Here is a 23,221-nt window from a genome sequence, read left to right as displayed (position 1 = left end):
CACTTAGACCAAATGGGTCAAAAGGTGAAGATATCACCCTTTGACAATATCGATTAATGATTATTTGTCGAGTTATATGATTACAGGAGTAGATATCTAATGGATATTAGCATCGCTATTAATTAGCGGTTATTCAAGCAAAGTATTAAAACGAGTCAATATATTGATCCGAGCCAGGTTTGCGTAATAGGTTAACTACTCATTTAGAACTTGAGGTTCTATGAGAGTTAGATAAGTCATAAAGGGACATTTGGTCATCTTAATACGTAAACCGAATGATTTAAATCATAATCATTGTGACTTAAAAACATAATGATTTTTAAACAAGATCATAGTTTAAAAAGTGGGACTTTGGTCAAACATGGCTTTAAAACCTCTTCGTCGTAAATAAAAGTTTAAAGTTGACCAAAATGTCCTTTGTTGATAAACTGAGCAATCGACCCTTATGGGTTGTTTATAAATAAGCATTTGGATAAATTAAATCCTTAGGATATGTGTAAAAAGCCAGATATGAGACCTTTGGGTCAAATGACTTTAAATGAGTCTTTGCCGTAAAATGATAATCCGATGGGCAAAACTCGGAACAAATAGTTACCACATTAAAATCCACCACAATTATAATTGTGGTGGAAAAACAATTGATAACTGAATGTGGAAATATGATACTCTCAAGGAATGAGCTTGAATTATGCTTAAAATTGCTTAAATAGCTTTAACGGGTCAAAATAAGCATATACGCATAAACGGGTAAAAGATGAATAACAACTCATGGTTATGACCTTGTATAATAGGAAATAGTTATAACATGAAGTTGATGATCATTTGAATGCAACACATATGTTTATTTGATAAAATCATGAACGGGTCAAAAGTTTCGTAAATATATATTAAGCCGAAAGTCTCAAATTTTGTTAATCCGGATGTTGGGTTTTAAATCCATGTGATGGAGAATCATTTTACGATCACGTAGGAAGAAACGTGACTTAAATCGGATCAATAACGAATGAGTTATGTCCGTTTTCGTAAGAATAAGACTGGCTGGAACAATGCAGGTCTGAAACAAACCCTTCTGTCGAAAACAGGGTGTCGCGCCACACGAAGGGAAGGGGAAGTCACCGTCGCGCAACGCGACGCCTGTCGCGCCCTGCGACCCATTCAACCAAGTCTCTCGCGGCCCGCGAGAGACGCTGAAACTGGCAAAAATGTTGCTGTTGATTGTTTTGTCTTGCGTTTTCGTTTAAGACATGTTATAAACGTTAAATGACTATCTCGTTTCATGTTTTATGAAATGTATGTATTATGTAAAGTACCGGAGGACGATCAAGCTCATCGAGAAACCGAACACAATCAAGAATTCAAGCTTCTGCATCACGTATCGTTGTTATGTTTTAAACGACGATATCAAAATATGACGCTGAAACGTTTTAACCATTAAAATGTTTTAACAAACTAATAAGTTCAAGTGTATATGTAATCGATAGTACACAATTATAGTCAATGTTTATATGTAAATCATATAAATTAAGTAAGGGTCTTACAATTTGATACCCTTCTTACGCTATATAGTTATAAAGTAGCGTAATAATTACTTTAATTCAAGAATAACTTCACTAGTTATTCCTATCATCATTTAGATGTTAAAACCTAGAGTAAATTACTTTTTAAGTATTTGTGTTTTAGTGGTTTTAACCAGTTGTCTCCAAAATCAAAAAATTTAACGCCCTGAGTCCCTAGCCGCTCATTTTATAACGTTTTGAGTCCCTGTGTTTTAGTGCTTTTAACCACTTGAGTCCAAAATAAAAAGTACAGATGTTATAAATTGGACTCAAAACGTTATAAAATGAGTGGTTAAGGACTCAGGACGTTAAACTTTTTTATTTTGGACTCAAGTGGTTAAAACCACTAAAACACAGTTGCTCAAAAAATAATTTACTCTAAAACCTATTTGTATTTTACATGATATACCTTTATCAAAACATATAAAATGAAAAAGATAATAATAACTTGAGTTAAATGTAATTTTAGTCCCTGTGGTTTGAGTTATTTTTCAGTTTAGTTCAAATGTTTTATATTCCGCCTGTGTGATAAAAAAAGTTTCACCGTTGCTATTTTAGTCCACAGGGTTAACTTCATCCATTTTCTCTGTTAACGAGAAGGGCAATTCGGTCATTTTATATGTAATTCTGTTAACGAGAAGGACTGATTTTTTTATATGGTCGAATTACCCTTCTAGTTAATAGAATTACATATAAAATGACCGAATTGCTCTTATCGTTAACAGAAAAAATGGATGAAGTTAACCCAATGGACTAAAATGACAACGGTGAAACCTTTTTGAACTGCAGGCGAAAAATAAAACATTTAAACTAAACTGACAAAATGGCCTAAATCACGGGTACTAAAATAACATTTAGCTCTAACTTAATAAGTATTGAGTATCAATATACAGTATTTTGTATTTCTGCCGTTCAAAAAAAAAAAGTATTTTGTATTTCAAAAATTGAGTGAATTAATTGGGCGGTGGGTCAGACCTGACAAAGAAGACATGTGTGATTATGCCTTCCAGATTTCGCAAGATCTCACAATCTCTTCACGATCATTTCCTCCTGTCTCCCTCCACTCCTCATATCATATATATATTCACAAACACATCTTCCTTTCATTTCATCCACCCTCTCATCAATCATATCTACATTCAATCAATCCTCCTCAATGGAAACCATCAACGCTTGTTGCGATCAACTTACATCCTCCACCTCCAAAGAGTTACACGTTCTCGCTGTCGATGACAGCAACATCGACCGCAAAGTCATCGAGCGCCTCCTCAAAATCTCCTCTTTCAAAGTTACCGTTGTCGATAGCGGAAGCAGAGCCTTACAATACCTCGGCTTAGAAGAAGAACAATCGGATTCTACCCATTTCGATGTAAGTTCCATCCGTTTTGCTTGAACTTTTATTTATATCGGAGAAGTTCCATCCGATTTACTTGAACTTTTATTTATATCGGAGAAGTTCCATCCGATTTACAACTTTTATTTATATGTATAATGTTCAGGATTTGAAGGTGAATCTGATCATCACCGATTATTCCATGCCTGGAATGACAGGATTTGAGCTTCTAAAGAAAATAAAAAATTCTTCAACATTGAAGCAGATTCCTGTAGTTATCATGTCTTCAGAGAACATTGTAACACGCATCGACCGGTACGGGTTCAAACAACACATACATACTAGTAATTTATTTTACTATTTCAAATTCTTGATATGCTAATATTGTATTATGTGGTGAATGCAGATGTTTGGAAGAAGGTGCTGAAGATTATCTTTTGAAACCAGTAAAGCTATCGGATGTCACACGCTTGAAGGATTCGATTTTAAAAACCGAAACCACAGGAATTAATCAGTTACAATCTCACAGAAGTAAGAGGAAGAGAACTGATAATGTGTCATTTTCACCTCAACAACCTACACAGAAGCATGCTAGATTGTAACTAACCATATATATCCGGGTTGTTGTTTTGCGCCTGCGAATTCTTTTGCTCACAACTGGAGAAACTGAATCTTTGGGTTTTTTTTACACGCCCGAATTGTTCGATATCTTTTGATGTCAAGGAACGATATGGATGTGTGTGATTTCACTATGAGAGTTGTTTTTGTTGATGAATGTACTCTCATGGGTTTGCCTCGCGGCTAGGGCGGGTCTGTTAGACCCCCCGATGATCGAATTTTCGACTGATAGAGGTGTTCGATGATTCGGTTTTTGACCTCTGATCAGGATGTTTTTGAAGGATGTAAAAAGGAATTTTATTGTAACCCATTGGAAAGTTATAATCATTGTTGTGACTACAATACCTTTTTTTTTTATTTTTGGTTGTTGATATGGTTTTACATTTAGAAAATTCTTAATTCAAGCAAGAGGTGCGCCCCGTTCGATTGGTTTTGACGAAAATTCTGGGTTAAACCGTCAATTAGGGTTTTAGAAAAACAACAAATCAAAGGGACAAACGGTTGGTTACAGTTTTAGGGGCTGTTTGTTAGCCTCTTAAGACCATTCAGATGTTACCTCTTAATGGTTTAAAACCTCTGAATGAATAAGAGATAACCTTAAGTCTGAATGGTTAAGAGGTAACTTCTAAATGGTAAATCATCACATGTCACATTCTTCTACCTTCTCATTAGTAAAATTCTTAATGGTTCCATTAAGAGGTAGTCTCTTAATGACTATTCAGAGGCTACCAAACAGCCCCTTAGAAGAACAACAAATCAAAGCGGCCAGGATGGGTGGGTCGGTAGTAATGGTTGATTTGTATAGTAACAACAAATCAAAGCCGCCAGTTTGGTGGTTTGAACTAATTTCTTTTAATCGTTATCGTGCATACAATTTAGGGATGAGCAAATGGTACTCGGTACTGGTACCGAATTTATCGAACCGGGCACACTTTCGGTACCGACTTTTGAGGTTTTCGGTACCGTACCGTGTATATTCTATACCGGTACCCATTTTTGGGAATTTTCGGTACCGGTACTTTCGGAACCGGTCAGTACCGAGCGCATCCCTAATACAATTTTTATAATTATAGGATTTTCATTAACAAAAAAAATAGTACTAAACGCTTGGGTCACAGTTTATACGTTTAGTTTTAAAGTTTGAAATAGTCGGCTAAACCATAAACCGTTAAAACTATACTGTGAATTAAACTGTATAATCTCAAACCCGTTGTCTGTTGAGTTGTTTCGGTTTAAGCAGTACAATCATTTTCCAGGGCTTATGAACACCCATAGTTTTGATTATTATAAAGATTTGTTGCCGTGAATTATGTTTCATAAGTACATATTTTAAAAATTCTATAAAATCATGCACAAAATCAAACATGCATTTCATAAATGCATAATATTAATTAGTTTAGGTGGTCATACACTCATACAGATTGGAATTGCTGTTGTATCGAAGGATCCTAGGTTAGAAAAGGTAGAAATCACATGGACCCCCCGTATCCTGTTAATGTATTTTATTGGAAGTTAAGTGGAATTAACGTGTGGATTTTTTAAGAAGTGGTCAAGTCCAGTATCCCTGAAAAGTCAACAAATATCCGCACCAACTATCAAAATTTTCAAGGTCATACAACGAAATTTGGACGTTTATTTAACTTCGAGAAAGTCACATGTTACAAAAATAAATCTTATATATAAGTTTAGGAAGATGCAACCAATATATATACTACATGACTTAGTAAAATATTTTAAACATCTGTGTTCATACACTTTTGCTATTACTTTTGGGATGATATTTGATTATTAGGTCAGGGGGTTTGGTATAGCGTCTTTGGCCAAATCATCATTTTTAGCGCCCTTTAGCGCCTCTGGCCAAATCATCATTAATAGGATGCTGAAGGGTTTACTTCTTTAATGTATCATACACACAAGTCACAACCTATGTTTTGTGTTTAAGACATGAAAATGTATGAATGTGCTTATATATATTTAGTTGAGTAGAAACAATAAATATAATTTAATCATTTAATTAGGTGCATAAAATAATCTGTAATATTTGTAACTTTCAATCATCATGAAACTTGTATTTCTTACTTAATATCACACGAAGTGGGCGTGAGATTCTGGCGTAGTGGTCTCTTCAGGCCGGGCACACCGGCTCGCGAAAGGCGTGGAGGGCGGCTTGGGGTTGGAGGCGGTGTATTTTTTCCACCGGCGTGGAAGAGTTTGATGTGGCGATGTGACACGATTTGGTTGGGTGTGGGTTGTAGCTGTTGCCCCCAACGGTTATTTTTTTTTAATTACTTAAAAAATAACTTCTCCTATATAATCAACCAATTCTACCATGGTTGCCTTACAAAAACTCTCATTTCATCTCATTTTCTCTTAAATGATTAGAAAAAATGGCAGCGATTCCATGGACTGAAAAAGCGGACATTGTGTTGTTTGAATATTGGGTCAAAAAGCTTGCCCACTATACGCCTTGTGTCGCTCGGGTCCGTTTTGGGGACGTATTTTCCAACAAGTTTGTATTCATAGGGGTGACACCACCCGAACCGTGGATGCGCTTTCTTCACGTTTCAGGACTATTCATTTGGATAGTTTAAGATTTGAGACGGTGCACAACGTTGTGCAAAATGACGATGGTGACCTTTCGGAAGAGGATGTCATATAAGTCGCCCTCGTCGACTACATGTACAAGTACAATCTTGACTTTAAACACGTTTCGGCGTGGTAGATAATTAGATTTTTAGTTTAATTATGTTTAAGTTTAACGTTTAATTTTAATTATGTAATGTTTTTTTAGTTTATTTCATGTGTTTTTTTAACTTATGTATTCTTTTTATTTTTTAAATTATGTAATGTTTTTTTATTAATATTATTCTTTAATTTAATAGATTTTATATAATTTTCTAATATAAATTAATAATAAAATTTGTGTGCCACATGTCACCCTTCCACGCTCGTCCTACTCCTCTGTTTTTTGCACCACACACTTTTCTAATATATGTTGACGTGGCTGTAACAACAGTTACTTTTTAATTTTTCATGCTCTCCCGCTTTTTGTAATGGTAAGTGGAAATCCTGGTTTAACAAGATAGTACAAGAGCATGGTTGTCTCAAAAGTATCGAGAAGCCCAAAGACATTTCTGCGCTTGAGGCCTTAAGGGTGAAGGGGGTGCACCCCTCATGAGATTGGGAAATTTTTCACCCACTCAATCATGATGTGCCAGGTCAATTCTACTCTCATACATCACTCTTTCAAAAAATCAAAAGGGGTGGTTTCACCAAACAATTTTTTTTAAAAGAAAAGACGTGATTGGTTGAAAACCAAACAATTTTTTTTAAAGAAAAGACGTGATTGGTTGAAAGAGAGTGGCGCCCACCATTACCCCATCTCCCACATCTTCCCCGCATACGTCAACTCTTCCCCGCAAAACACCTTCACCAAGCGGCATTTCTTTGTTAGCGGTGCACCCCTCATGCGGCAAACCTCCTCCCCGCACCACCCCGTTCACCCTAATAATTGTGACACCATAAACATCACTCTATATCTATACTATATTATAATGCATGAGGGAGGGGTATTTTAAGATACCAAAAAATAAGAACTTTTCCCCCACTTTATTTATAGAAAGACCCCTAAAATGAGGGTAGTTTAGTCTTTTAAACACTATTTATTTTTTAGCCCCAAACTTATTACACTTAAATCCCTAAGGTTTTAACAAAATTATAGATAATTAGTTATAATTCACCCATCCACAACAAACTTATATTTTTTTTAAGTATTCTTGACATATCTTATAAACTATACTTTTTAAAAAAAATCCAAAGATAGCATGACGACCTACACATTTTTGTCAACGTTTTGGTAGTTATCTTGTTCAATATCGACGCACGGATTTAAAGGTACAAGTCGATAATGTTTTAATGTATAACTAATTAATACTTGTGATCTAATGTGTCTAATCTACAAAGATGGGCTCCATCTATGCAAACAAAAACAAAAAGAAATAAAAGTACCATAACATAAAATGAAGATATTATGTGTCACATTTTATTTTATTAAAACTGCCTAATATCTGTACTTAGATATATTCTATAAAAACTTAAAACTGACTACAACTAACTTCCTAAATAAAGGATTGTCAAATCTAAAATTAAACCCTAATGCACTTTTATAGTTACTACTATAAATACATAGCAGTACACCCCTATATTTATGGCTAAACAAAGTTAAAAAAATGGATTCAGTTCTGAATTCAATTGTTGCGAAAAAAACAAGCATGCGAGATTCAAAATTCTAAGGTCAGTTCTGTTATATCGTAGTAGTGAGTAATTGTTTTCTTTTATTTATTTTTATGTGAATGTTAACTTATTTGATTTTTTAGATTCAATTCCATGATGAACATGCTAGTTTAAACAACCCAATTTGTAGAACAAGCTTCTAAGGTATTGATTTTGCTGGTTTTTAAGTATTATTTTTGCGTATATCTTTCATATTAACATGTTCGTTATGTTAGTATATGTGTGTTTTATTGCAGGATGATGGTGATAAAAGTGTTGATATTATTTCTTATGGTGCAATGTTAGTCCATACAAGGCTAATCTTTAACGTGAATTTAGTGAAGATGTAAGTTTAAGGTTTATTTAATCTTTTTTTTTTTTACTTTTGTATTCAATTTTTGTCATTTTTAAGGATCGAAAGTTTGAGACTCAAAGTAAGAGACCCAAGAGACTCTCTGAATGGAAATGGAGTGAGATTATTAATTTAGACGATTCTGGGAACAATGACAAATAAGAGGAATTAGAAGTTACTGCCGATTCAAGCACAAACCAGAAAAACCCGATTAAAAATACCTCGAGTGTCAATTCAGAAGAGGAACAGATTTCATGCAGTTTAATATGAAATCTATCAAGTGTTTTTATGTTTTTTTTTTTTCATTTTCAGCTGTTATGTTTGATCTAGACGTATGAATAAAGTTTATTTTATATTTGAACTTTATTTTTGGTGTTAATATAATGCAGTTATTGACCATATTAATACAATTCAAAATCAAATTAGTATCCTAAAATTACAAGTCAACTAAACTTATATAAGTTAATATCCTAAAGTTGCAATAAATAAATATTGCAGTTAGATATAGTCAAGCTGAAATTATAAAATATTGCAGTTATTATTGGATATTAATCTAGTAATTTGTATTTCTTAATTAAAAAATAATAAAGTAATAAACTTTAAAGCTAAACAAAAAAAAGAAACTTAATATGATATAAAGTTAATAAAGATATAAACTCTTAACATCCTATTTTTTACAAAAACTGTTTTTAAAATTTTATAAAAATATATTTTTCATATATATAAAAACGAAATTTAACAATTAAAGGTAAAGGTGTAAAACATACTTACGAGTCAACTACTATTTTTTATTTTTTTAAAACCAAAAAATTTAAACTTAAAGTTTATTGGATGAGTACCATGTGGATATTTAAAAAAAGTTAATGAACTTTAAAGAATAAAATTATAAACTTTAACATTTAACCAACAAAATAAACTTACTTTACAATTATAACAACTTATATTTTATTTTTTGTCATTTGATTATCATCTTTAAAAAAACGAAACTTTACCTGTGTAAAACAATTTTTTACTTTATTTATAAACAAAACATTTTGTTTTTATAAAAAAAACTAATTCTTTTATAAATATTTTTTGTAACAAGTAGTATAAATAAAATACTTCAGAAATTTACAATCTTTACTAGATAAATACTAAATTGTGTTGCAAATTTTTAGGAATTATAAGTTCAACTATATTGTTCTAGAAAATATTAGTTAGTTTCAAAAGAATCTTTTACTAACTTGACTAGATACATAGTAGATTGTGTTGCATATTTTTAGGGATTATAAGTTAAAAGTAGACTCATACAGATAAGATTAGTTAGGAACTAAAAATTTGAACTTAGTATGATATAAAGTAAAAAAAGATATAAACTCTTAACATACTATTTTTTTTTATAAAAACAGTTCTTGAAATTTTATAAAAATATAATTTTTTTTATATCTGTTAAAAACCGAAATTTAACAATTTAAGTTAAAGCTCTAAAACGTACTTACGTGTCAAATACTGTTTTTGATTTTTATAAAAACAAAAATTTTAAACTTAAAGTTTATTGGATGAATACTATGTGGATATTTAAAAAAAGTTATGAACTTTACTAGATACATAGTAGATTGTGTTGCATATTTTTAGGGATTATAAGTTAAAAGTAGACTCATATAGATAAGATTAGTTAGGAACTAAAAATTTGAACTTAGTATGATATAAAGTAAATAAAGATATTAACTCTTAACATCCTATTTTTTTATAAAAACAATTCTTGAAATTTTATAAAAATATAAATTTTTTATATCTGTTAAAAACCGAAATTTAACAATTTAAGTTAAAGCTCTAAAACGTACTTACGAGTCAAATACTGTTTTTTATTTTTATAAAAACGAAAATTTTAAACTTAAAGTTTATTGGATGAATACTATGTGGATATTTAAAAAAAAAGTTATCAACTTTAAAGAATAAAATTATACTTTATAATTTAACCAATAAAATAAACATATTTTACAATTATAAAATCTTTTATTTTTTGTCTTTTGATTATTAATTATTATAAAAAACAATATTTTTTTGTCTTTTGATTATTACTTTTTATAAAAAAACAAAACTTTACATATGTGTAACACAAATGACATATATCTACCCCAATAATGTTACCATAAATATTATACGAATAAGAAAACTACCAGAAACAAGTGCCGCAATCCAAAGTGTCGCCCCCGCCGCATCGCGCGGGCACCCTACTAGTTTTTAATTATATAAAATCCACGCTTCTGACTTTCCCTTTAATAAAAGTTATTTTTTTCGGTCAAATTGCCAGGCACTAAATATTTCTCATGATTGTTGACTTTAGATAAATATATTAATTTTGCTCTTAAAAATCTTTCTTTTTTCACGGAAGTAAAGGCCACAGAAATGAAATATAATTTTATATGTAATGTAAATGAATGATATAATTTTATATGTAATGTAATCAGTAATATACACATTTGCAAAGAATCAAATCTTTTATTAAAGCACGACACAAATAGATGGAAAATCCATAATCCCAAAATAATAATAATTTACAAACTCTCATTCTGTAAGACCTTTAAAAAGGAGCAAAGTTATTGGATTTTTTTAGTTTAAAAATATCTTTTGTGAAACCTTATATACATACTTTATTGATGATAACTAGACTTTCCCTAGAAGAATAAATAAACTTTATACCCATTGTTAGTCATACAGGTAACAAGATAATTTACATATTTGTTAGAAATATTTAAACATAAAGTTACAAGGATTTCCAATTCAATCTGAGGTGAGGTTCTAGGTAGGTATAGGGAGATGAAAAGAAAGCAAATATGTTGATGCCACAAATTGAATAAATAAATTTTGAGAATGAATGTTTTTGGAAATAAAAAAATGACTTAATACGTAAACACCTAAGTTTTTATGTACAAATAGACGAAATCCAAAAATATCATTATATATACGAACTGATTGACAAATAAAAACAATTAATATGGTGTAAAAATATATGATTGCATTTAATACAAATCAAATTTATGTAAAAATTTGTGATGCCAACATAAAACACTTATATGCATTTCTTAGATAAAGTGAGAGAGAACACTTAAAGTATTGGTCTTCCTTGTGACTCAGGTTTGATTCTCACTCTTCTCATTAATGTCTGAGGCATTCGGTGAAGAGCGAATACGGGTGGCGCCGGTACGACTTGGATGAGAGGCGAGGTTTTACCAATTATTCGACTGTCGTGCCTTCGGGCTGGCGGTGGTCGAGTAGTCGACTTTGGTCACAGCACCTGGTGTCACGGTGATTGGCACGTCATTCCTTATCGTTAAAAAAAAACACTTAAGTAACCACCTTATGTATCATAAATAAATTATACATTAGAGTAAATTCACTTTTACGTCATGTGTGTTTAACATGCAAGATCAATTATACATAGATTGAAGTGTGCGTGTGAATGGTAGGGTGTAAAAGGGAACCGGTTTACATAATGGGGGGGTAGGTTATTCTGGTAATTAGAAAACTCGGATGAAATTATCATTTTACCCCTTGATTTTTAGTGGGTAATGGTCAACTTTGACAGCGTTAAGGGGAGGGTTCAATATTGATGCAATTAGAAAAAGACGAAGTGTAAAATTGATCGATTTTAAAAATAGAGTGTAAAGTTAATCCCGTCTGTTAGGGTGTAAAACTTACTCAATACATTATTTATAGATATATCATTATCTACATATACATTATCTACATGGGGGAATAGTGCCAGGCAGCTGCCTGGCACTCCCCCATTGGACCAACGTTTTTTTAATTTTATTTTATTTCCAGTTTAAATTTACGCTTTCGTCCTTCGTTTAAAATACGTTTTTGCCCCCAGTTCAAAATAAAATTATAATTTCGCCCCTAGCTCAAAATTACGCTTTTGCCATCGGTACAAAAACTCATTTTTAATTTTGTTCTCAGTTTAAATTTACGGTTTTGCCCTTCGTTTAATTACGGTTTTGCCCCCAGTTTAAAATAAACTTTTGGTTTTCCCTCTACCTTAAAATTACGATTTTGCCCTTAGCTCAAATTACGTTTTTGCCCACGGTTCAAAATAAAATTATGACTCCCCCCAGCTCAAAATTATGATTTTGCTCTCAGTTTAAAATTATGATTTCGTCTCTGGCTCAAAATATAATTACGATTTTGCCCTCTACACAGACATACATGTTATGAGAGAGAAATATTCGGTTTATTGCCCCGCAACGCGGGCGGGGCAAAAACTAGTTATAGTATATAATGGAATAAGTAAAACTCATACCCAAAAAGGACCCACGTTAACATAATAAAATCAATAAAACTCAACAAAAGGTGACACCCATATAAGCCCATTCAACACAGCAAATATTAAGTGGTATGGTAGAATAGAGTAAAATTATCATACAAAGTCTCTTAGATCTAAGTGTACAAAGACACAATGAATTGCAAAAAAGATACAAGACGCAAATATAGAAAAGACATCATGGATTCCAAAAGTGAAAACCTGAAATCTCATTTTGTAAAATTCAATAAAACGGTTTCAATGTTGCTTGAATGAGGTCAATCGGAATCCCTTTGATACCTTTCTTACGACTTTTTATTTTTAGAAGATTTTGTATTTGATCCTAACCTTGATAAAATAATATCATAAATAATGTTTGTAACGTTTATCAAATTTTTAGGAGACTTTATCTTATGCGATTACGTTTTATTGATCATAATTAAACTCATATTGGTATACTTTGTTTTTATGGTTTTTACGATTCTCTACTTAAAACTAACATCCGCAATCAAAATGGAAGAGAGAAAGTGAGGTGATTATGCAAAATGGATGAAAGAAACTGAGGTGATTATGTGGTTACACCTTGTTGATCATAATTTAAGTGATTGGTATACCTAAAAAATGGGACAGAAAGTGAGGTGATTATGCGATTACGTCTTGTTGATCATAATTAAAGTGATTGTTACGTTACATTTGGTTTTTGTGGTTTTTACGGTTCTCTACTTATAATTAACATCCCACCACACCCATGTACAAAACCAATTCAAAGCGTAAAAATGTATAAGCATGAAGCTTAAGTCTATGGAGCAAGAACTTCCATAGTCGTAACGGTCAAGAAAGCACAAGGGACAAGATATCAAACGAGCGTTACAAGCCAACCAAGAAAAAAGAAAAACCAACCAATTTGAGCCATCACGACCAGAACCAACCGAGCCACAACCAACACACATCACAATCTCTGAGCCAGTGGCAGACCCAGAAAATATTTTCAAGGGGTACGGATGAGGGGTTTAACCAAATTTTACAAGGGGTGCGGGCAGAATTTTACCCTATAAAATACACTAATTTTTTTTCAAGGGGTGCGCCCGCCCACCCGGGTCTCTTACTAGGTCCGCCCTTGCTCTGAGCATGTAACTTCTTATTCTAAATAAAGATGAATGTTCAAAACAACGGAAGCAGCCATTCACGTTCATAACCTAATAAACTTGAGCAAAAAAATCGCTACTTCAGTACTATTATTAGCTAATGAATTGCAGGTGGAAGCAGTCAACTTTCTTACATGACTGCAGTATGCAGCAACCCACCTCAATAACCCCTGCCACCTCAGCAGGTTGGGGCGCTAGGGAGTGAGCGTGACCAGACTAGCGAGCGTGGGGTGTACTTGATTTAACGTTTTATTTTTTTAAAACATTATATACTATTACCCAATCATATAGAGCCACCTCAACCCACTATCACATTTCACCTCAACCCTCAATTGCAAGTGTTCAGACTTTGAACAATCAACACTCACTCGGTCCTTTAACCAAACATCGCAGTTAATTAGCTGCACAATAACGCTTGATATTCTATTTACTAAACAATACGAGTTCTAGTTCATCTAAATGCTCATTCTTAACGTGTTTACCATATACTTGAAATTCAACAAATTATGTTAATACTGAGCCCTAGCTTCCCGCTATTTGAAATTCACTACGTTCTGTTAAACCTAGTGCAATCATTTACTAGCAGCGGTTAACCGTTAAAGCCAAATGCAACGGATACGAATGATAACGAACATGCAAATGTAGCATTACGACTCTACTCTAAAGTAACCCAATGTATGTACCTGACAGCAGGTCTTAGAAGTTCTATCTCGGAAACTATAACTTATAGCAAAATGAGAGAATAACACATCACAAAATTATACATAGAATTCATTCAAATCCGTTAAAAACAAATGACCAAAAAGCAACAAAATGGCTGTTATTATTGCTTCAGAAGTAAATGTATTCATTCCTAATGACAAAACAAAACAAATCAAAAAGGCATAATTTGCATTCCATTCGAAAACAATGTATTCAATTTCTATACCACCTTATGTATTAACATACCCACTTGTCCTCTATAAAAGCATAGTACCATAGAAATGTAGATCAAACTCATAAGAGAACCAGCATCATAACTCCCAAACACTAAGGTAATCGTAATACTGTCTATATTGACAAACCTAGCACTAGTGCCGGTGTCTAACGGTAACCAAACATGCAAGAAGCTGAATAAAAAAGAAGACACACCATACCATCCATAGACTACTTGTTTCTAACGCCTCGGATTCACACTGTAACAACGGGTAAGCTTGAATGTCGCAGTTTTGTTGTCAGTCTGCTCATACTGCTTCCTGCAGCCAGGGCATCGGCCGTTATCTTCGAGAATCTTCTTGTGGCAGAATAGGCAGAGCCGATAACCGCACGGACACGGTAGAAAACTTGAATCGGTCATGTCTAAATCTTCACAACATATAGGACAAGATGACGGAGCAAATATGAGACCATGGTGTGACCCTGATTGCATTGGGAAACTGTTTTGTTTTAGCAAATTCGGCAGACTTTGAGGACGGGACGCATCGTCAGGTCTCCAGGCCCGATGACCTTCTTGACCTGTACCCTTGGTTAAGACAGACTCTGACTCGGGTGCGGTTTCATGCACAGGGGACTCCAGATTATGGTTGTTTTGATTGTTTTGAACGTCATCAGCCGCTAAAGCATCAGCCATGGTTTCCCAATCATCCAAACAATCATCATCATCATTGTCATTATCATTATCATTATCATTATCATTATCATTATCCTTATCGTTATCATTATCATCACAGTCGCCATCATCTTCATCCGTCATGCTTCTCGAAAAACAACCGCCACTGCTACTGCTGCTCCCACTGCTGCTTCTGCTACTACTCCCAGTGAAATTCGTAGGACTGTTCGACGGCGATTCCGAATCACTGTAATGATTCATCAAACCCTCGTTCTCTTCCTTACCAACACTAACTTCCAATTTCACCATTGAAAGCTCTCTCTCGTTAACCGCATGCGCCTCCGCATCAGCCCTTTTCACACCACCACTAACCTTTGTTTCTTCCTTGACCCCTACCCCCCTGTTCTTCACTGCAAATCAACAAATTGGTCAGTCAAGCATTTTCACAAACACCTTATCTGCAAACTAACCAAACAAACCTAACCAATCAAACATGCAAATAAACATACAAATAACAATCACCTTGTGAAAGCCACTGTTCTCTACGAACATCAAGCTTGCTCTGCTTCAATTTAGCAGTCCTATTCACCTTCAAACAAACCAAAAACACCCAAATTTATGTAAAAACAAGAAGTATGAACAAACACGTTTCTTGATAACCCACAAATCAAGTTTAAAAATTGACACATACCCTCTTCTTCTTTCCAAAATCCTTAGCGTTTGATGCAACATTTGGGATCAAAGCGTTAGCGATCGAATCGTAAACCATGGTGGCAAATTCTTGAAAATCTTGAAACAAAACCCTAGAAATCGAATTGGGGGAAACGTGTGAAAAAGGGTTGAATCGAAAAGGGGAAGATTGCGGATTGAAATTGATGAATTTATGAGAAGATTTGGTTGATTGATTGATTTTGATTTCTGGTGAGTCGATGGATAGATAACGGCTCTGCTTCGGTTCACCCCTCTTTTTGGTAACACGCAGACTCTCTCTCTACCACCAAACTTGTAGTTATGGATGTGAAGTTACTGGAATGCCCTTTGGTTCTGAGTTTATTTTTGGACTTGCCACTGCTGTAGGTTGCTGACAATTGGTGTCTAAAATAAGAAAGTGTATAAAATTATAAATGAGTTTTTAAGTTGAAAATATCTAAATAGACTATGATTTATATAGTCTCTCAGACCGTAGTTGACAGTATGGTTTTTTTTAGGGGTTCAAAAAAATCCGAATCCGAAACTGAATCCGAAATATCCGAAAACCCGTATCTGAAATATCCGAATTTTCGGATATTCGAATTTTCGGATATCCGAATTTTCGGATATCCGAAAATCGGATAATCCGAAAATTCGGATTCGGATCCTGATTTTGAGAATTTTCGGATAATCGAATTATCCGAAAATATCCGAAAATTTAATTTTTATTTTTTCGGATATCCGAATATCCGAAGTATCCGAAAAATATCCGAAAGAATATCCGAAAAATATCCGAAATATCCGAAGTATCCGAAAAATATCCGAAATATCCAAAAAAATATCCGAAATATCCGAAAAATATCCGAAATTTATATTCGGATATCCGAAACTATCCGAAAAATCTGGTTCCAAATATTAAAAAATAATAAAAAATAAAAATTAAATAAAAAATTGGATATTCGGATATCCGATTAGATATCCGAACCCGAATCCGAAATTTCGGATATCCGAAAATCGGATATCCGAAATTTCGGCTTCGGGTTCGGATGTCAATATTTCACTATCCGAAATTTCGGATATCCGATTTTCGGATATCCGAAAACCGGATTATCCGGTCTTGAACACCCCTAGTTTTTTTTTGAGGAATGTTTAAGTCAAACTCTGAAGTCAACGTGAGCCCAGTTAAGACAACATAATCTGGCTGGAGTGGGGCAACAGGGCTCTTGAATTTGAGGAGTGCGGTAGCCTAATACAAGAAAGTCGTCGTTTAAAAAAAAATTATAAGAAAGTTGTCGTTTCAACCATTATGATTTTTAAATGATAAAATTATTTTTTAGTTTATTTATATACTTTAGAGTTAAATGCGTAGTTGGTCCCTATGGTTTACGAAAATTGCAGACTTGGTCCCAAGGGTTTACTAATTATACACTTGGTCCCAGTGGTTGCAATTTTTGCACTCGGATGGTCCTTAATGCTAACCTATGTTAAATTTCTCAGTTAAATGCGAGTGAAATGACGAGATTACCCCTGAACAGTTAAAAAATAAAAAAATAAAAACATATGGGCCCACCCCACTTCATCTTCTTCCACATCACCATCACACCACCAATAACCACCACCCCCACCCCAAGCCATCACCACCAACACCAGATTATTCTTGAAATTGAACATGAAATATAATATCAAACCTAAATTAAAAGACAAAACGAAAACGATGAAAGCAATGGTTCAGAAGCTGCCGTGGTTTCTCCCTCAAATTCCCCCAAATTTCAACCAAATTCAATCGAAATCCTAACCAGACAATTAATTCCCATATATATATTTATCCAACTCTGCTTACTCCGGAGTCACAAACAACTCTCGATCGACATCTGTGACACCCCAGGAAAACCAGGAAACCAACGCAACTTAACTAGCTTCCTCAGTAACCACGTGCTAAATTTCGGGACGAAATTCTCTCAACAGGGGGAGAATGTGACAACCCTCAAAACTTCATGTATCCGTACGATTTATTAATGTTAATTAAAGTGCTTGAAGACTGTGCTGAATTACTTAACTGCTTTCTGATTTCTGTGTCATACTTACATGTGCTTGTTAACGTACTAGTCTTGTGCAGAAAATTTACTAAATAGTCCTGTATGTTTCCCCAAGTGTTGGGAATTTAAAGTGTTACAAAAAGATATACATAGAACACTATACGGGATAACTTAGCACTTTAACGGAACGGTACCTAACCGAACAACCGGACATTACCTGGAACACTAAAATATTATCAAAAACATTATTTCACTTTTCTGAGCTAGTTACGGTCCCCGAGCACTATAACACCTTAGATAATACCCGGTACACACTAAACACTAGACATAACATTAAACTCCCACTAATTAGCTTATTTACCCACAAATTTACATCTTACCCCCCCCCCTGTGTGTAACCGTCCCCAAGGGACCCACCACCCCAAGATTTGAGTAAATCTTCCAAGTTCCCATGTAATCTCTTTAGAAGATTATGATGATCATGTATGTACTATTGGTGACACAAGAACCATTGGACAATGAGGTTTAGTCTACAAATAACCCATAATCTCATCATCTTCATCAAGCTCACTCTCTCTCCCTCTCCATTAAAGTTTCGGCCGAACACCCCCTATATCACAATCATCATTTTCTTTCAAACTTCAAGCAATCCAAGTGTACTTCTAGGTGCTACAAGGCGTTCAACGAAGCTTGGTGTTCTCGGAAGTCGAAGGACCTCTTGCTAGTGCTATTAACCACTCATTTTCCATCTTGTTTTTTCCCTAGCTTCAAAGCTAGTAGTAAGTCTCTTGAATCCTCATTTACTTCATGTTTAGAGTGGTTAATAGTTAAATCATGATGAAACCTTAAGAACACTAAAAATCATAAAGATAGGTCTTGAACATAAAGCTAACTTAATGATGAAATATTGATAAAATGAAGAAGTAATGATATGAATGATGTTGTCTTGTATTGTTGATGATTTCTTGTTGTTTGTTTGTTGATTACTAGAGATATGATGTTAAACATCATGGTTGAAACTTGTTAAAGTAAGATTAAAAGCTTAAGTTAACAAGTTAGGAGGTGATTAGTGATTTCCATAAAAGAATCACCTCCATGTTTAAGCATGAACTTGGTAACAATATGTTTTCTTGAAAAAAATTAGTAAACAAAGTAAGTTGGTGATCGTATGGATCCAAGGTTTACAAATGGTTTTTCCTAAATAAACCAAGAGTAGAAGATGATTTTTGAAAGGTTATGACTTTTGTTAAACCTACACTAACGATCCACAACGACGCTTCGCTCCAAGTGCAAGACTCAACACAATAGGTGGTATGATTTATGTTATATTATCAGTTATATAGTTCACAATGTGCATTAATTAATGTGATAATTGCTATTTGAACCTTGTGTGCTTACTCTTTACTGTCGTCTCACACTTACGCACTTTCGCGACACTTTTCTCACTTACGTTGCTTCATTGTGAAGATCATGAACGGACGCGGAGGACGTATCAACCTAACTCAAGCCCAGTTGACGGCTTTGATCAATGAACGAGTTGCTGAGGCACTCGCAGCAGCTCCAGCAGGAGGTATAACCTGTTATTTCGACCTATCCTAGGATGTTTAGATCCTACTCTCATAAACCAACCCTTGTGATAAATTTTGTCCTTCCTTACTCTCACGACAGGTCAACCTGCACAGCCTCCTGTGTGCACGTTCAAAACCTTCATGGATTGCCGACCTAGTACTTTCAGCGGCACAGAAGGATCTGTAGGTCTTCTTCACTGGTTCGAGAAGCTTGAGTCTGTTTTTGAGATGTGTGAATGCCCTGAAGATCGTAGGGTGAAATTTGCTACTGGAACACTCGAAGGTGCTGCGTTAACCTGGTGGAAGGCACAGGTTCAACTGCTAGGGCTGGCGGTTGCTAATGCCACCCCATGGAATGACTTCAAAGATTTGATCAAAGAAGAGTACTGTAGTCGTGACGACATCCACAAGCTAGAGGTGGAATTTTTCAATTTGAAGATGACGGGGTCTGAAATCGAGGCATACACAAAGAGATCGAACGAATTAGCTATCTTGTGTCCCACTATGGTGGATCCTCCTATCAAGCGTATCGAGCTATACCTTAAGGGTTTAGTGCCAGAAATTCAGAGCCATGTGACCTCAGCTAATCTTGGCACCATTCAGCAAATCATCTGGTTGGCTCATCGTCTCACTGATCAGGCAGTTGAGCAGAACAAGCTGCCCAAGCGTATTAGCGCTACTACTACTTCTGATGCTCCCAGTGATAACAAGCGCAAGTGGGATGGAAATTCGGGCAAGGGTTCCACTTCAGTTCAGTCTCAGTCCTAGCAGCGAAAGACAGATGAGTACAGTAGCCCCGGTCAGCAGTCTTCTGGGAATCAGGGTCAGGGTGGATACAAGGGAAATCACCCTAAGTGCAATCGATGTAATTTGCACCACAGCGGGCCGTGCAACAAGTGTCGTTGTCAGAGATGTAACAAGCTGGGTCATGAAGCCAAGGATTGCAGGAGCCCACGACCTGCGAATCAGAATCGCCAACAACAACAAGCTCCACAGAACCACCAGCAGCAACAATAGCAGGGCAATAAAGGATGCTTTCAGTGTGGCGCTGAAGGCCACTTTAAGAGGAACTGTCCTCAGCTGAACCAGAATCAGAACAACAACAACCAAGGAAACAGGAACAACAATGGAGGCAACAACGGGGGTAACAATAATGGCAATGGCGCCCGAGGTCGTGCCTTCGTGATTGGTCAGGGTGATGCAAGGAACGATCCCAACGTTGTGATGGGTAAGTTTCTTCTGGACGACTTCTTTGTTACTGTTTTATTTGATTCGGGTGCCAATACTAATTATGTGTCCTTAAAAGTTAGCCAAATGCTTAAGCGCACTGCAACACTTTTGACCACCAAACACACGGTAGAACTAGCAAACGGTAAAAGTCTTGAACCCACACACATAGTTAAGGGCTGTAACCTCGTCCTAGCTGGTCAGACCTTCTCTATCGATCTTATTCCTATTGTTCTGGGTAGTTTCGACGTTGTTATTGGGATGGATTGGTTATCTCATCTGCAAGCGGAAATTCTTTGCAAGGAGAAGATTGTCCGCATCCCTCGTTCTGTTAAAGAACCCCTCGTAATTCGTGGCGACAAGAGTGGTGCTGTTGTGGGCATCATCTCTTTCCTTAAGGCCCAGAATTGGTTGCGAAAGGGCCACACTGCTATTCTAGCCCTTGTTTCTGATACATCCTCAGAAGAAAGGAAGATAGAAGACATACCTATTGTACGTGATTTTCCTGAGGTATTTACTGAGGAATTACCTGGTCTTCCGCCTCATCGTCAAGTTGAGTTTCAAATCGAGCTAGCTCCTGGAGCAGCGCCCATAGCTCGAGCACCTTATCGTCTAGCTCCATCAGAACTTGAAGAACTGTCCACACAACTACAAGAACTCTTGGAAATGGGTTTCATACGTCCTAGCTCTTCGCCTTGGGGAGCTCCAGTGTTATTCGTGAAGAAGAAAGACGGTACCTTCAAAATGTGTATTGACTACCGCGAACTCAACAAGGTGACCATGAAGAATCGTTATCCTCTTCCACACATTGATGACTTATTCGACCAGTTGCAAGGGTCGAGTTTCTATTCCAATATTGACCTAAGGTCAGGCTACCATCAACTGAGAGTCCGAGACGAGGATGTCCCTAAAACAGCATTCAGGACTCGGTATGGGCATTACGAGTTTCTGGTTATGCCTTTCGGATTGACGAATGCACCTGCAGTCTTCATGGATCTCATGAACAGAGTGTGCAAGTCTTACCTGGATAAGTTTGTCATTGTATTCATCGACGACATCCTGATCTATTCGAAGAGTCAGGAAGAACACGAGCAACACCTGAGGCTTATTTTGGAACTTCTTCGAACAGAGCAGTTGTATGCCAAGTTTTCAAAATGTGACTTTTGGCTTCGCGAAGTCCATTTTCTAGGCCACGTGATAAACGAGGATGGAGTTCATGTGGATCCATCTAAGGTTGACTCGATCAAGAACTGGCCTGCACATCGTACACCAACAGAAATCCGCCAATTCTTGGGTTTGGCAGGATATTACAGAAGGTTTATCAAGGATTTCTCAAAGATTGCGCAACCTCTCACTTCACTGACTCAGAAGGGTGTCACCTATCATTGGGGTGATGCACAGGAGTCCGCATTTCAACACTTAAAAGACAGGGACTTTGTAGTGCGCCTATCCTCTCATTGCCTGAAGGCACAGATGATTTTGTGGTTTACTGTGACGCTTCCATCCAAGGACTTGGTTGCGTGATGATGCAACGTGAGAAGGTCATTGCCTACGCATCGCGCCAACTTGAAGTTCACGAAAGGAACTACACTACGCACGACTAGGAATTGGGAGCAGTTGTTTTCGCACTTAAGATATGGAGACATTACCTGTATGGTACCAAGTGCACCATTTACACCGATCACAGGAGTCTCGAGCATATCTTGTAACACCCCGAAAACGGGTTTGGTAATCAAACCACGTTAATACTACAGGACGGGTAAAATACAGTTAGTGGTATAACTTACCCGGTAAATTTTAGGATTTAAATTAAATTTATTTATTAAAAGGATGAGAAATACTTTGAGAAAGCAAAGTATATAAAAATCCCGAGAATTTACGGGACTTAAAATAAAGCGGGTTGTGAACAAGATAAAGTAACTAGGAAATAAACAACCTAGTACAAGTCTTGTAATTAAATGAAAGAACAAAATACCAAGTTATAAACTAAATAAAAGTGGAGGGGCCTATGTTGTTAAAATCTAAACTTATATTATTAAGTTTAGTAAAAATAAAACCAAACACACCATTTAGGTGCCTGGTTCGATCAACAGGAGGAGGAGGGCGACCCCCACTCTCAAAACCCTAATAACTCACAAATCTCACAAATTGAAGGCTCAAACCAAGTAAAAATCGAAAATCGAGCATAGATTACTGATCCCCATTGCAAGGTGGTTGTAAGGTATGTAAAATTTGATGTTAATTCTCTGTTTGAAATTCTCATGAATTTGGGAAATCTGAAATTTGATGTTGCATGTTTGCTATTTGGATATAGTAGGGATGATATAGTGTCTATGAGTGAAACCTAGACAATAACATGTGAAATCATGCCAAAATTTTGGAAATTTCATGAAGACAAGGAAGGTCATTCATGGGTTTTGTGAGAAAATGATGAACACTAGGGTGTAGTTAGCTAATCTAGTGTAAATTGATGCATAGAAACTGAATTCTGAAAATATGATGTGTAATTCTATAAGTAATAGCTCAATTGATGTTAATCAAGGCTAAGTAGCAA

At 35.5% G+C, this 23,221-nt stretch overlaps 2 protein-coding genes across 2 annotated transcripts; one reads left to right on the top strand and one right to left on the bottom strand.

The window, feature by feature from the left end:
• The first annotated feature begins 2,532 nt into the window (after positions 1-2,532).
• LOC110917045 (two-component response regulator ARR5) lies at positions 2,533-3,859 on the top strand. The gene is made up of 3 exons (XM_022161669.2): positions 2,533-2,925; positions 3,056-3,204; positions 3,296-3,859. Exons 1-3 carry the CDS (start codon positions 2,713-2,715, stop codon positions 3,489-3,491), a joined length of 558 nt encoding a protein of 185 aa, XP_022017361.1. The 5' UTR covers positions 2,533-2,712; the 3' UTR covers positions 3,492-3,859.
• A 10,569-nt stretch (positions 3,860-14,428) lies between these two features.
• Positions 14,429-16,168, bottom strand: LOC110914934 (lateral signaling target protein 2 homolog). Its single transcript, XM_022159539.2, has 3 exons — positions 15,838-16,168; positions 15,669-15,735; positions 14,429-15,556 (listed from the first exon to the last, which is right to left on the bottom strand). The coding sequence occupies exons 1-3, from the start codon at positions 15,913-15,915 to the stop codon at positions 14,715-14,717; spliced, it is 987 nt and encodes a 328-aa protein (XP_022015231.1). The 5' UTR covers positions 15,916-16,168; the 3' UTR covers positions 14,429-14,714.
• Between the last annotated feature and the right edge of the window lie 7,053 nt (positions 16,169-23,221).

Source organism: Helianthus annuus, chromosome 16, assembly GCF_002127325.2.
Source record: "Helianthus annuus cultivar XRQ/B chromosome 16, HanXRQr2.0-SUNRISE, whole genome shotgun sequence".
NCBI lineage: Eukaryota > Viridiplantae > Streptophyta > Magnoliopsida > Asterales > Asteraceae > Helianthus > Helianthus annuus.
This window is presented reverse-complemented; position numbering and strand designations above follow the sequence as displayed.

Bases quoted from the DNA above. Each gene is read 5' to 3' on its own strand.
- LOC110917045 (XM_022161669.2), top strand. From the start codon at position 2,713: ATGGAAACCATCAACGCTTGTTGCGATCAACTTACATCCTCCACCTCC. The intron at 2,926-3,055 runs GTAAGTTCCATC...TATAATGTTCAG, and splicing joins CGGATTCTACCCATTTCGAT to GATTTGAAGGTGAATCTGAT. The intron at 3,205-3,295 runs GTACGGGTTCAA...TGGTGAATGCAG, and splicing joins ATTGTAACACGCATCGACCG to ATGTTTGGAAGAAGGTGCTG.
- LOC110914934 (XM_022159539.2), bottom strand. From the start codon at position 15,915: ATGGTTTACGATTCGATCGCTAACGCTTTGATCCCAAATGTTGCATCA. The intron at 15,736-15,837 runs GTATGTGTCAAT...GTTTGTTTGAAG, and splicing joins ATTTTGGAAAGAAGAAGAGG to GTGAATAGGACTGCTAAATT. The intron at 15,557-15,668 runs GTGATTGTTATT...GTTGATTTGCAG, and splicing joins AGAACAGTGGCTTTCACAAG to TGAAGAACAGGGGGGTAGGG.